At 50.3% G+C, this 13,908-nt stretch overlaps 1 protein-coding gene across 18 annotated transcripts in view; it reads left to right on the top strand.

Annotated features, from left to right (window-relative positions):
- Ptprf (protein tyrosine phosphatase receptor type F) overlaps nucleotides 1–13,908 on the top strand; it is a 99,270-nt gene that overhangs the window by 79,982 nt on the left and 5,380 nt on the right. For 12 of the 18 annotated variants that reach the window (XM_045149900.1, XM_045149898.1, XM_045149911.1 and 9 more), the window contains 7 exons: nucleotides 84–177; nucleotides 712–927; nucleotides 1,269–1,423; nucleotides 4,486–4,601; nucleotides 7,576–7,608; nucleotides 8,364–8,461; nucleotides 13,662–13,785. In XM_045149900.1, the coding sequence (XP_045005835.1) occupies nucleotides 84–177; nucleotides 712–927; nucleotides 1,269–1,423; nucleotides 4,486–4,601; nucleotides 7,576–7,608; nucleotides 8,364–8,461; nucleotides 13,662–13,785 (836 nt within the window). The remainder of the gene's footprint in view (nucleotides 1–83; nucleotides 178–711; nucleotides 928–1,268; nucleotides 1,424–4,485; nucleotides 4,602–7,575; nucleotides 7,609–8,363; nucleotides 8,462–13,661; nucleotides 13,786–13,908) is intronic. The other 6 variants (XM_045149903.1, XM_045149902.1, XM_045149913.1 and 3 more) reach the window with 1 other exon arrangement.

The following is a 13,908-nucleotide window of genomic DNA, read 5'->3' as shown; positions in this document are numbered from 1 at the left end:
GTGTGCAGATGACGCCAGGGACTAGAATGGGGCAGGTTGCAGCCACTGGTGATGACGTCCTAACGGCTTCTGTGCCCCCACAGGTGGTTCTACATCGTGGTGGTACCCATAGACCGCGTGGCTGGAAGCATGCTGACACCAAGATGGAACACGCCTGAAGAGCTGGAGCTGGACGAGGTGCCTGGGAAGAGAACCAGCACTAGAGCTAGCCATGTGTGGTTGGCAGTGGCCACCTTTCCCAGTAGACTATTCTTCTGACTGCTCTCGGTGGCAGAGAGAGCTCTTTGAGGAAAGGGACTTTGAGAGGAGCTCCCAGGAGTGTTTTGAGAACTAAGGCTTAAAGGAGGTATTTGGTGAAAATCCCACTGGATGGGAAGCAATAGAGAAGACAATCCTTGAAAGTCTGTAATGCAGAGGCCATGCAGGGGCTGGAGAAAACCTTAATCCTGCGTTCTTCTGAACATGTGACGTCTTATGTCCCCTACTCACGTCCCATGTGGAAACTTGTCTATTCAGGATGAGAGTACCTATGAGGCCTCTCAAAAGCTGACAAGAGGAGTGTCAGTATCCTATAACAGCAGTGGGCAGACCAGGCTTGGGTCCCTTAAAATGTAAAAAGAGCTTGGGTCTCAGCCCCTGAATGGATGTCCCAGGCGTGACCCCAGGGCAGTGTGCTCTCAGCCCCTGTGTGACTCTGCTTTTCTCTGCCAGCTTCTAGAGGCCATTGAACAGGGTGGAGAGGAGCGGCGGCGGCGGCGCCAGGCAGAGCGGCTAAAGCCATACGTGGCGGCTCAAGTGGACGTGCTCCCCGAGACCTTCATTCTGGGGGACAAGAAGAACTACAGGGGCTTCTACAACCGGCCCCTGTCTCCGGACCTGAGTTACCAGTGCTTTGTGCTTGCCTCCCTGAAGGAACCTGTGGACCAGGTTGGCCTGAGCTGGCATGGCTCTCAGATCCCTGAATGTCCAGGCCTGACCTAAGACTTGGCCAGTCTCAGATTACTAAGAGACCCCAGATCTGCATTAGCTCATGGACTTTTAAGGTCCTTGGCCTGGCAGTTCCCAAGACGTGTATTAGGTATCCCTAGACGGTCCCAGGATCTAGAAGGCCAGACCTAACTTACCCCCAGGAACCCAGTCCTACCCATAAGGCCCAGGCCAGCCCAATGTATCCCAACCTCAAGAGGCATCCCTCTAGATTTAATGGGTAAGGGTGGGCATCTCACACTGCGCTCACAGCCTGTGCTGTTTACTCCACGGTGCCACAGAAGCGCTATGCCTCCAGCCCCTACTCGGATGAGATCGTAGTCCAGGTGACACCTGCCCAGCAGCAGGAGGAGCCCGAGATGCTGTGGGTGACTGGCCCCGTCTTGGCAGTCATCCTCATCATACTCATTGTCATCGCCATTCTCCTGTTCAAGAGGTGAGTGCTGTGCGCCAGGAGACAGAGCTTGCCTCTCTTGTCAGGCCCCCTCTGCTGTACGACTCCGTGTACTCATACCCAGCCTGTCCTCAGCCCATGGCCCCTGGATGCAGTGGGAAGCCAGGATGGGCAGAAGGGTGTGTGTGTGTGTGTGTGTGTGTACACATATCTCTGTGTGCATGTCAGCCTATGAATGTAAAGGGCCCAAGGCTATCCATGTGCGTCCCCAGACATGTTTGTCTGTCTCTGTTTCTATGAGTGTGAGCGTGTCTGGCTCCTCTTAAGCTTTCAGTAGCCATTGGCCCCTGGGCTCTTACAGCACTTTACTCTGCCACAACTCCTGGACAGTTCTCTAGCCTCTCCTGTTAGGTCTAGAGATCTCCAGACTGAGTTGCAGGCCCACATTCCCATGAGTATTCATGTAGCAGATATTTATTGAAGATCCCTTGTGCCCATGACACCCATGGCTGTCATAGCCCCTGTGTCTTTTTTGGACATTACTTAGACCTCTCTCAGCAGACACCTTGTTTCCCTGTCTACCTACCTCCTATCCACCAAGCTGGTCAGCTGGGTGTGATGGTACTACTTTGGAGGCTAAAAGCAGAAGGATCAAAACTTCAAGGCTGAGCTGAAAAGATGGCTGAGCGGTTAAGGTGCTTACCTACAAAGCCAAAGGACCCAGGTTCAATTCCCCAGGACCCATATAAGCCAGGTACACAAGGTGGCACATGTGTCTGGAATTGGTTTTTGTGGTGGCTGAAGATCTTGGCGCATCTATTCTCTCTCTCTCTCTCTCTCTCTGGCCCTTTGAGTAAATAAATTAGTTAATTAAAAAAAAAATTAGCTGGGCATGGTGGTGCACACCTTTAATCCTAGTACTTGGGAAGCAAAGGTAAGAGGATCACTATGAGTTCAAGGCCACCCTGAGACTACAGAGTGAATTCCAGGTCAGCCTGAGCTAGAGTGAGACCCTACCTTGAAAAACCAAAAAAATAATAATAATGATAAGTTCAAGGCCTACCCAGGCTACAGTATGAATTGAAGGCCAGCCTGGCTAACTTAGCTAGACCATGCATCAAAATAAAAAATAATAAGGGCTGGAAATATAGTTCAGTAGAGTATATTTCCTGCAAACTTGGCCCTAGGTTCAATCCCCAGCATCACCACCACAACAGCAACAACCAAGTAAAGGCCAACCTCCCCTCCCCCACCCCCCACCCCCGCCCGCATTTGGTTTTTTGAGGTAGGGTCTCACTCTGGCCCAGGGAGCCTGGAATTCACTCCGTAGTCTCAGGGCAGCCTTGAACTCAGGCCATCCTCCTACATATGCCTCCTGAGTGCTGGGATTCAAGGCATGTGCCACCACACCCAGCTAAGGCCAACCTTTTGAGCCTGACAATTGAGTGCCTGGCTCATCTTTGCCCTGCCACTGCCCTTGATATCATTACATCGAATGAGTGTGGCTCCTTGGCCCCAGGGGGCCAGGCCCTGTGCGGCTTCTCTCCCTTTTCTGCTAGCTTCTGGTAGCTGCCCCTCATCTTTCATGACTCACGTCCAGACTCTGGAAGTTGCTCTGTCTCCCAGTCCCTTCCCCACAGAGTCCCACATCTACCCCAGAATATGCCCCACTGGACACATGTTAGCCCTGTAGCCAAGTGTCCTGAGCCTTGCCCTGGCACAGGGTTAGCCAAGCCTACAAGCATGGCAGAACACACCTGGCAGGTGAACACAGGCTAGTCCATGCATGACGTGTCACCTTGTAGGAGTGCCTCGCACTTGTGTTCTCTTACTCCCCTGTCCTTGCCGGGCCCCCATGCTCCTTGGCAAGATTGCTCTTTCTTGGCAAGCTCACTCTTCCTACAGCAAACAGGTTCATGGGTGGCCCTGTGGAGTGCCCCCCACACTCATCTTCTCCACTCCCATCTGGGTACTGTTGTCTGGAGAGAAGGGAACTCCCTTACTGAAGATGCCATGGGTACCTTATTGGGGTCCTGTCATGTGAGGGCTGAGTGCTTGGCAGAAACAATGACCATTCCTTTCTTCTGTCCTTGCCTGTCTCGGGACCTAGTAAACAAGAAAGGTAGGAGTTACTCCTTCTCTCTTCACACGCCTCCCCTCTTCTTATCCCCGTGCACATCTCGGGCCAGCAGGGAGGGATGGTGCTGTGACCGGATGCCTCCTGACCTGTGCTTTAAGCAGCAAGCTGTCTGATGAGCACAGCAGGCTCTATGGTTTGGGATGAGTCCTTATTGGCATGAGGGGCCGGCTTTGTCACTCTTGCCAGTACAACTCTAGCCTCCACAGAGGATACTCCTCCCTGGGACACATGCACGATGCAGCCTTCATTGCTTCCCCTGAGTCCATAGAGCTCTCCAGAACCCTTCCCAGGATCCCAATTCTCCAAGAAGTTACCTAATTTCGTGCAAGAAACAGTCTCGCTCCATTCCACAGAACAGCAGGGAATGGTGTCCTGATACACACATGAACAAGCACACTCCCAAGTGTTTTCTCCCTGACACACCTGTCACAGACCTCGAATAACCCCGGGTAATCTGTCTGACTCTGTTCTTGTACATGGGGAAGCTGAGGCCGGTGAGAGAGGACTCTGTCTGGCTAGGGTGGTGCCTTCCCCATCCCTCCCCTGCCGCTCTGGGCATTTATGCTGATTCCCTAAGAGCCAGATACTTGGTGCTCAGCCTCCTGTGATGTTTGCGTATTTTATGTATCGTTGCATGTTTATTCTGGGTGACTTCTGCTGCCTCAGTTGTGGTAGGCTTGAGGACAACAGCCACTGACCAGCAGTGGTCTGCCTATCTGTCCAAAGAAACCACCCAGCCTCTGCGACCCTTCTTTCCATGCTGCACTGCTCTGTCTGTCCACTCCTCATTCCTGCTGTCCTCCTGGCCATCCCTCCTCTCTGTTCTCTCATGTTGAAGCTACTCTGCCCCTGGCTTGTCCATGCTCAGAGACTCCAAATGAGTTGGGGGGGGCAACAGAGCAGTGGACATGGGGTTTGGGCTTGGCCTGGATCCCAGATTCTTACTAACCTTCTGCTTCCTTAGGAAAAGGACCCACTCCCCATCATCAAAGGACGAACAGTCCATTGGACTGAAGGACTCCCTTCTGGCCCACTCCTCTGACCCTGTGGAGATGCGGAGGCTCAATTACCAGACCCCAGGTATGGTGGTTCCGTTGGCCTACTTGTCCCTTAGCCCATATCATAGAGACCTGCAGGCTGTTCTATAGGTCATGGAGCTCCTCACCGAATGACCCTGGTACATACATGCCCCATGTCTTGCTGCATTTCTTCCTTTTGTCCTTCTCTTTGGACTGACAAGACAGGGCCCTGTAACCAACAGGAAGGAAAGCACCCTGGGGCCATAAGCTTTTGGGGGTCAGCAAAGATGCTTATGAGCTCCTGTGTGTCTCTGAACCCCTATTTCTGCCATGGGAAGCTCCTCTCTGCACCTGCTCTCTGGCCCTCCACATATAAGAGGGGCACATTAGGCAGTGAAAATATTCTAGCAGACAAAGGGAGATGAGCCCACACCTGACCCTTTGTGAAGGCTGACTCCAGGTTTACCAGGTGAGAATAAAGGATCCCAGCTCAAGGCTTGGTGCCTGCCCCTTCTCCCCAGACACTCATGCACAGTATAGTGAGTCTTTCCACCTGGAGTCACTCTTCTCCCACACCCCATAGGCCTAGCTCATGTCTCCTCTGCTCCCATTACGATGCCTATCACAGGCAACGGGAATTGCCTCAGCAACAGTCTCTGCTCTGTGGCATGAGGAACTCTTGTTTGTCCCATCCTTGTATTCAGCACCCAGTGGATTTTGTTGAGTGCCTGTGAAATGAATACACACAACAGTGGAACGAATGAGTGAACTAATGTACGCTCATAGAGGGTTTGTATATGTATGAGGTAGTTATTACTGCATATTAAATTACCCCCGAACTTAGTGGCTTAAAACAATAATTATGTATTCTGTCTCTCAGTTTTTGTGAGTCAGGGATACAGACAGGGCACAGCAGGATCAGTGTCTCTATTCCAGAATGTCTGGGCCCTCAGCCGGAAGACTTGAAGGCTGAGAGCAGAATCATTTAAAGCAGAGGCTGGCAGACTATGGCCCACAGCCAAATACAGCCCACCACCTGTTGTAAGTAAAGTTCTCTAGAGCACCACCACCACACCCGTTCATTGACACTCTGAAGGCCAACTCAGCAGTAATAGATGCAGGAGAATTGGACATCTACAAGCCTAAAATATTTATTTTCTGGCCTTTTGCTAACCAGTGGGTGGTTCTTTCAGGTGGCAGGTAGGTGATGAGCCAGCTGTAACCTGTCTGGTCTGTTGTAGTCAGTTCCACATTGTGGGGATGAACTTCTAAACCAGACACAGTTTATGGGAGGCAGAGGTTTATTTCAGGCCTACAGATCCAGGGGGAGTTCCATCAAATGGTGGGAGAAGCTGGCTGCCATTCATAAATCCAAGCAGAGACATCACCAAACAGCCAGCACCACAAGCAAGCACAGCAGGCTCAGAACCTCTGTGCACACATTCAGGCTGGAATTCAGATCCACCCCCAGTGACATGCACCCCTGTAGCAGGAGTCTGCTGGCCTGAAGCTACAAACTCAATTTTAATAGAACACCTGAGTCTATGGGGTTGGAGGGAGACATATATTCAAGCCCCCACATGGTTTGTCAGTGGGACACCCCCACACATGGCCTCTGTGTAGCCTGGGCTTCCTCACCACATGAAGACTGAATTTCAAGGACACATGGCTTAAGAGAGAGCATGTCCTGCAGAGTCAACAGGCTGTTGCAAGCCAATGTGACTGGATCTGTGGGGAGTGCAAGCACCAGGATGGTGGGACTAGAGGACAGAGGGACCTGCTCTTCAAGGGTGCCAGGCCCTGCGGGTGATATCCAGGGAATCTGTGATATAGGGGTTCCCTGAGTGGAAGCAGTGTGTACATTAAGTTACAATCCTTCAGGAGTTTCTGCAGGGCTTTGTAATATGAAGCCAAGAGGTGACTGGGAGGGAGGTTAAGCAGAGATGCCCCCAGAAAGCCTTGACTTACTGACTGGTAGTTTGGACTTCATCCTGGGGTTGAGGGTCTCAGGGCAGCATTGAAGGCCTTATGCAGGAGGATAGCAATAGAAATAACACTCTGATTTATCACTCTGATTCTACATGAAGAGTAGACCTAGAGGGGGCAGAGAGACTAAGCTGTACTGGCAGGAGGGACCCAGTGGGAACAGAAAGAAAGGAGAGGCTCTGGAAGCAAAAGGCTGCTTTGGGCTGTAGCTCAACTATACACAAGGTGGCTCTCTGGGTGCCGGCATTGGGGGAATGATGGTCCCAGTGGCGGTGAGCTTGTGGATCTTGATCTCTATGCTGACCTTAGCCCTGAATCCACCTGCATTTGGTGCCAAGGGTCATGTAGCCTGGGATGGGTGAGCTCTCCCAGGATGAGGCTTGGTGTGAGAACAGAGCCTAGGGAAGTGAATTCATACAGTGTTAGGGAAGGGCGCGTGATGAGGATCCCAGCAGGGGCCCAGCAAGAGCAGATGTCTTTGAAACCAGAGTTGGGAGAGGGACGAGGTGGTGTAGCCTAGTGGGAGAGTGAGGAAGAAGGACCAGTGACTTTGGTGGGGAGCACTTGGAGGCATTATAGAGGCCCATCCTTCTAGGCAAAGGTCACCTTGGTTTGAGGAGCAGTAGGAGACATGCGAAGAGTTACCTTCAAATGTCAATTTGTGAAAGAGACCTTGGCCACGTGCTCTGGAAAGAGTTGGGTCTGGGAATAAAAAGAAGGCCTATTGTTTTGAATAAGAAAATTGCCAAGGCTAGATTTTGATTCTAGAGGAATGAGGATTTGTCTGCACTAGGCTTCCACCCAAGGCCTTAGGGTTTGAGAGCACTCACCTCTGAGTGAGAGACATCTGTGTCACTGGGAGACAAGGCGGCTTCTGGTGGGTCCTGTCCTATAGCTCCTGGCCGCTCACTGCACTACCCATATCCTTTCTCCTGCCCTCCACCCACGTACCCCATCCTGCACTGTCTTAACCTCAGAGCCAGGTGAACAGAAAAGGTTATTGAGCTCTGCTCTTGCCCCATTGTTTTCTTGGTTTGTTTTCTCTACAGGTTCCAGTGCCCCCAGTTGCCCGAATATCTCAAGTTAGTTTTCAAAGTTCCCGTATTTGGGGACACTTGGCTTTGGTGTCTGTTCCACTCCTTTATTTCCATGCTCCATTGCCTCTGTTCTTCCTTGTTCCTTTCCCCCATTCCTCTGTTTCTTCCTCTCCCAGCAATCTTACCTCCTTTCTTTCTTCCCCTTCCTCCACCCACTTGCTTCCTCTAATCTCTTCTCTCTTGCTGGCCCTGTCTCCCCTCCGCTATCTCTGGTCTGTCTGACACCTCTCTGGGTGCCTCTGCTTCTCTCTGTGTACTTCTGTATCCCTTAGTCATTGTCTCTGCACTTCATGACCACTCCATCCACACACTCGATGACAGGGTCACCGGGTCTTTCATGGTGGCTGGCATCAGTGAGAGGCAGGAGGATTGTTACAGACAGGTATGGTAAGAGCCCAGCTCTGCCCTGTCAGCTGCCACCCTGGTCTTCCAGCTCCAGTCTGTGAGAGAGGAAGCCTTCAGTTCTCTTAGGCCAACCTGCCAGGCAGCGCTCTGTTGCCCTCACTTGGCACCAGGTCACCTGGACATGCTTCCACGTGCTCACAGTGCATACACCTCCCTCCCTGGCCTCTCCCACTCCCCAGCCGTGCTGTGCTCTCCATTCCTGTCGCCGCATGTGCTGCCGTCTCCATGCCACCAGTGCTGAGTACTCCATGGTCACACGTGTTCACATGTGCACATACATACTTTGGACACTCTGCCATCTTGCTCAGGTCTCACAGTAACTCTGCCTTCCCCAGGTATGCGAGACCACCCACCCATCCCCATCACCGACCTGGCAGACAATATTGAACGCCTCAAAGCCAATGATGGCCTCAGGTTCTCCCAGGAGTATGAGGTAAGACTACCACCACCACACACGTCTGGGCCAGTAGCCCATACCACTTCTCAGTCCCAAGTGGAACCTGAGCTCCAGGCTTTCCTAGTACATAGTAAAAGGGGGTCAGAAGCAAGGTTCAGCTTGGAAACTTGCCACCTCAGGTGCAGGGCCTGACCCTCAGACGTGTGTCCAGATAGATGCCCACAGAAGCAGACACAGATCAGTAACAGTGGCCACAATAGCTGGACGCTGAGTATCCTCTTACTGCATTCCCCACTGCCTGATAAAATGGCCGTGTGACTTTCCTGCCCAACAGACCAGGAAGTGGAGTGCAGAGATGGGGAGTAACTTAGATCCAACAGCTAAGGAGCAGTGGCACCAACCCAGGTGTGCCTAAACTTCACAGCCTTGCCATCCACACCTCAGGGTTGGAGATAGCAGTATCCTCGAGTCTCTCACTCTTGGTGACTAGCACCATGAGGGGCAGGAAGGCTGTCCTCAGTCAGATGTGATGGAGACCCTGTGCGTCCTTGCTGTCAGCTGCTAGCTCTGTGCTTACCTATGCGCTCAAATGCACAGCTCACAGCTGTGGAGTCAGGAAGCCTTCCAGGTAATCACTTCACTCTGGCATTTACTTCTGTTTGGTGGGGGCTCAGACTTCAGTCTGGGGGCTTCCACTCCACCCATAGCTGGTTGCCAGGGATGACTGAGTGTCCCTAGGCCACCTAACCAAGGAAGCTTTCTTAGGAAGGAAGTGATAAAGGCTGGAGAGATAGCTTAGTAGTGAAGATACTTCTTCTTGTAAAGCCTAAGGACTCAGATTCCCCAGAACTCATATAAGCCAGATGCCCATGGTGGCACATGTGTCTGGAGTTCATTTCCAGTGGCTGGAGGCCCTGGTGTACTTATTCTGTCTCTCTCCCCCTCCCTCAGTAAATAATAAATAAGATTTTTTTTAAAGTAAAAAAGTAATAAGGGGAGAGACCCTCCTTCTGTAGGAAGTACAGATAGAGATATCTTTCTGCTTCACCCACCACTCAACCTCCAGCACTTGGCACAGGCCTCAAAAGATGATTGGTACATAGGTGATGGATGGATTGACTCAGTAAAATCGAGGAACTTGCTCTTCTTCCAGTCAGATGTCTACTCTCAGCTGTATTTGGGGAATACATCCCCAGGTACCAAGGGTCCTAGGCCACATAGATTTTAAGGGTAGAGGGTCAGGCTTCCAAAGACAAACTTGAACTTGGCGGGGCAGATAGATGAACATTGCACAGGTACTGTTATGCCTCGAACTGGAGAGCACCTGTAGCTCTGCCTTGCTAGAGCCCTTCTGTCAGGAAGAAGTGTGTGAATCAGGGGTCTTACACTCAGCTTTTTTAAAATTATTTTTATTTATCTATTTATTAGAGACAGAGAGGGAGAGAGAAAGAGTAAGAATGAGTGCAACAGGGCCTCTAGCCACTGCAAATGAACTCCAGAAACGTGCCACCATGTGCATCTGGCTTATTTAGGGCCTGGAGAATTGAACCTGGGTCCTTAGGCTTCACAGGCAAGTGCCTTAACTGCTAAGCCATCTCTCCAGCCCCTACATTCAGTTTTTTATCTGGCTAGGATGGCCTTATATTATCCTCCACCCATACTTACCCTTGCTGTTCCACACCTACTCATTCAGATGATGCCTCATTATCTTGGTTCTTAAGACTTCTGCTCATAGCAGTCCCTGTCCCCTGCCCATTCTTCTGTCATCTAAGCTTCTTTAAAGATTATCTTCCCTAGCCAGATGTGGTGGCACACACCTATAATCCCAGCACTGAGGCACTGAGGAGGCTGAGGTAGGAGATTTTCTATGAGGACAAGGCTAGCCTGGGCCTACAAAGTGAATTCTAGGTCAGCTTGGGGTAGAGTGAGACTCTGCCTCAAAAGAGCAAAGACCTGGGCTGGAGAGGTGGCTTAGCAGTTAAGGTGCTTGCCTGTGTAGCCTTAGGACGCATGTTCAACTCTACAGGTCCCATGTAAGACAGACGCACAAGGTAATGCAAATGCACAAGGTCACCATGCACACAAGGGGGCGCATGTGTCTGGAGTTTTATTGTAATGGCTGGAGACCCTGGAATGCCAATTCATTCCCTCTTTCTCTTCCCCCCTTCTCTCTCTCTCTCTCTCCCCCCTCCCCCCTCCTCTCTCTCTGTCTCTGTCTCTCTTACACACACACACACACACACACACATTAAAAGAAAAAAAAAAAGGCCAAGCATGGTGGTGCACACCTTTAATCCCAGCACTTGGAAGGCAAAGGTAGGAGGATCGCAGTGAGTTCAAGGCCACCCTGAGACTACTGAGTGAATTCCAGGTCAGCCTGGGCTAAAGCAAGACCCTACCTCAAAAAAACAAAAAAACAAAAAAAAAAAGCAAAGACCTAAGTCAGGCATGGTGGTGCATGCCTTTAATCCCAGGACTTGGAAGGCCAAGGTAGGAGGATCACCATGAGTTTGAGGCCAGGCAGGGCCTAGAGAGTAAGTTCCAGGTCAGATTGGGCTACAGTAATACCCTCCTAGAAGAATCCAAAATCAAAACCCTTGTCTTCCTGAAAATATTCTCTGGCCACCCAAGGCTTTTGTGAGCTCTCCCATGGCTCTGTTGTTACCTTTTACATTTTTTCTTTTTTCCTTCTTCTTATTCTTTTTTTTTTTTTTTAATTAAAAGATGTGCATCACCACACCCAGCTGCTTTTTTCCTTTTTATTTATTTATTTTTGAGACACAGAGAGAATGAGCATGCCAGGCTCTCCAGCCACTGCAAACGAACTCCAGACCCATGCACCACCTTGTGCATCTGGCTTATGTGGGTCCTGGGGAATCAAACCTGAGTCCTTTGGCTTTGCAGGCAAGTGCCTTAACCACTGAGCTGTGCCTCCACCCCATCTTTCACGTTCTTAGTCATTTGTCACACTTCTACTAGCATGAATGAATTCCGGGCCCCATGCTGGGTGCTGGGCATATGGAGACAAATGCCCTTGGCATGCACTCAACGGGCAAACATAACCAACACTGATTCTGAGAGTCTGACAATATGCCCTGTATTTATTTACGTATAACTAGCATGCATTAGGGAAGGCTGCCAGCACCAAGGCAGGCTGAAGTGGTGACACAGGTTAGAAGGCTGGGGCCAAAGTACGGGGAGTCTGCGTGCCACCGTAAAGACGTTGATTATATCCATCTGTAAAACAAGGATGATAGAAGAATCCATGTGGAATGAGAATGAGATGAGGAAATTCATAGAGGGTGCTTACAACAGTGCCAGGTACACCATGAGTTTCCATGAAGACCTAGCTGTTACTGTCTTTGCACTTATTGAGCCAATCAAGAGCATAGGAGACTGTTGTGTTTTTTTGGTTTGGTTTTTTGTTTGTTTGTTTGTTTGCTTGCTTGTTTTTGAGGTAGGGTCTCACTCTAGCCCAGGCTGACCTAGAACTCACTCTGTAATCCCAAGCTGGCCTCAAATTCATAGCAATCCTACCTCTGCCTCTCTGAATGCTGGAATTAAAGAGGCCACCACACCTGGCTAAGATCTGCATTATTTTTTTTTTTAATTTAATTGAGAGAGAAAGACAATGAGGGAGAGAGAAAAGGCACGCCAGGGCCTCCAGCCACTGCCCACATGCTGCAGACACATGTGCCACCATGTGCATCTGGCTTACATGGGTACTGGGGAATCAGTCCTGGGTCTTTAGGCTTCACAGGCAAGCACCTTAATCGCTAAGCCATCTCTCCAGCCCTAAGATCTGCATTTTTGAAGAGCCATCCTAGCTGTGAGTCAAAATGAGAAGGGGGGCTAAAGATGCAGCTCACCTGGTAGAATGCTTGCCTAGTATGCATAAGACCCTGAGTTGGACCCCCAGCCACACAAATTACATGTAGCAGTGCACCCCTATAATTCCAGGACTGAGAAGAATCAGAAGTTTAAGGAAGGTCATCCTTGACTATGTAGTAATTTCCAGACCAGCCTTGGCTACTTGAGACCCTGCCTCAAAAAGGAAACTCAAAAAAAAGTTGTTTTTTTGTTTGTTTGTTTTTTGTATTTATTTACTTGAGAGAGAGAAAAAGGCAGATAGAGAATGGGTGTGCACCAAGGCCTTCAGCAAACAAACTCCAGACACATGTATCACCTTGTGTAGCTGTCTTACATGGGTCCTGGGGAATTGAACCTGAGTCCATTGGCTTTGCAGGTAAGTGCCTTAACCACTAAGCCATCTCTCCAGGCCTTTATGTTTTGTTTTGTTTTTGTTTTTTGGTTTTTTTTTAAGGGCTGGGAAGATGGCTCAGTAGTTAAAGTACTTCCTTACAAAGCCTGCCAGCCTGGGTTTAATCCCCTAGTATCTATGTAAAGCCAGATGCACAAAGTGAGCCATGCATCTGGAGTTTTTTTGTTTTTTTGTGGTTTTTTGCAGTGGCAGGAGGCCCTGTTAGGCCCATGCTCCCTCGCTGTCTACCCCCCACCTTGCAAATAAAATACTTTTTAAAAAAAGAATGGGGCTGGGTGTGGTGGCACACAACTTTAATCCCACCACTCAGGAAGCAGAGGTAGGAGGATCACTGTGAGTTCAAGGCCACCCTGAGACTACATAGTGAATTCCAGTTCAGCCTGAGCCAGAGTAAGACCCTACCCCAAACAAAAAATAGTAATAATAAGGGCTAAAGAAATGGCCTGTGATGCCTAAGGACTGAGGACTGATACATAAAAATAAAAGCCCTATTGAATCAGGAAAGAGCATAGAGTATGGAAAAGGTCCGGGAGCTAGATCCTACCCACAGGGAGGGCAGGGCAGGGGAACAAATGGAGAAGGAACAGCCTGAGAGGTGGAAGGAACTGGTGGTACACGGTTGTCCAGAGCCTTGGGCAGTTTCCAGCATGGCCCAAGGTAGTTGCTATTGATTCCTTCTTTCTGATTGCCCCTGCCTCACCCCATCACCAGCCACTCTGCTGGACGAGGATATCTGGTACCCCATTCAGAGGAGCCCTTAGTTTGTCATGTTCTGGATTGGGCATGTGGCAGCTCTGGCTGGGAACCATGGAGTCGGGGACAAGGTTGACACAACCACCAGATCACAAGTCAGCATGAGGGTACCGCCAGCAAAGCTTGGTCCTCCCCCGGGAAAGGGTAGGCATCCTTCTTCAGCTGCTCCATCATGCCGCCTGTTTCTTTCATCCCTGGCAGTCCATTGATCCTGGCCAGCAGTTCACGTGGGAGAATTCCAACTTGGAAGTGAACAAGCCTAAGAACCGCTACGCAAATGTCATTGCCTATGACCACTCTCGAGTCATTCTCACCTCTATTGATGGTGAGCCAAGGGCCAAGCCCCCTTCCACTCCCTGGCTTCCTCCCTCTGACCCCTCATCAACTAAAGACCACAGATGAATATCAGAGGTGCAGCAAGGCATCCACCGGTCAGATTGATTCTCTC

The sequence above is a fragment of the Jaculus jaculus genome, chromosome 5, assembly GCF_020740685.1.
Source record: "Jaculus jaculus isolate mJacJac1 chromosome 5, mJacJac1.mat.Y.cur, whole genome shotgun sequence".
In the NCBI taxonomy this organism is placed as follows: domain Eukaryota; kingdom Metazoa; phylum Chordata; class Mammalia; order Rodentia; family Dipodidae; genus Jaculus; species Jaculus jaculus.
This window is presented reverse-complemented; position numbering and strand designations above follow the sequence as displayed.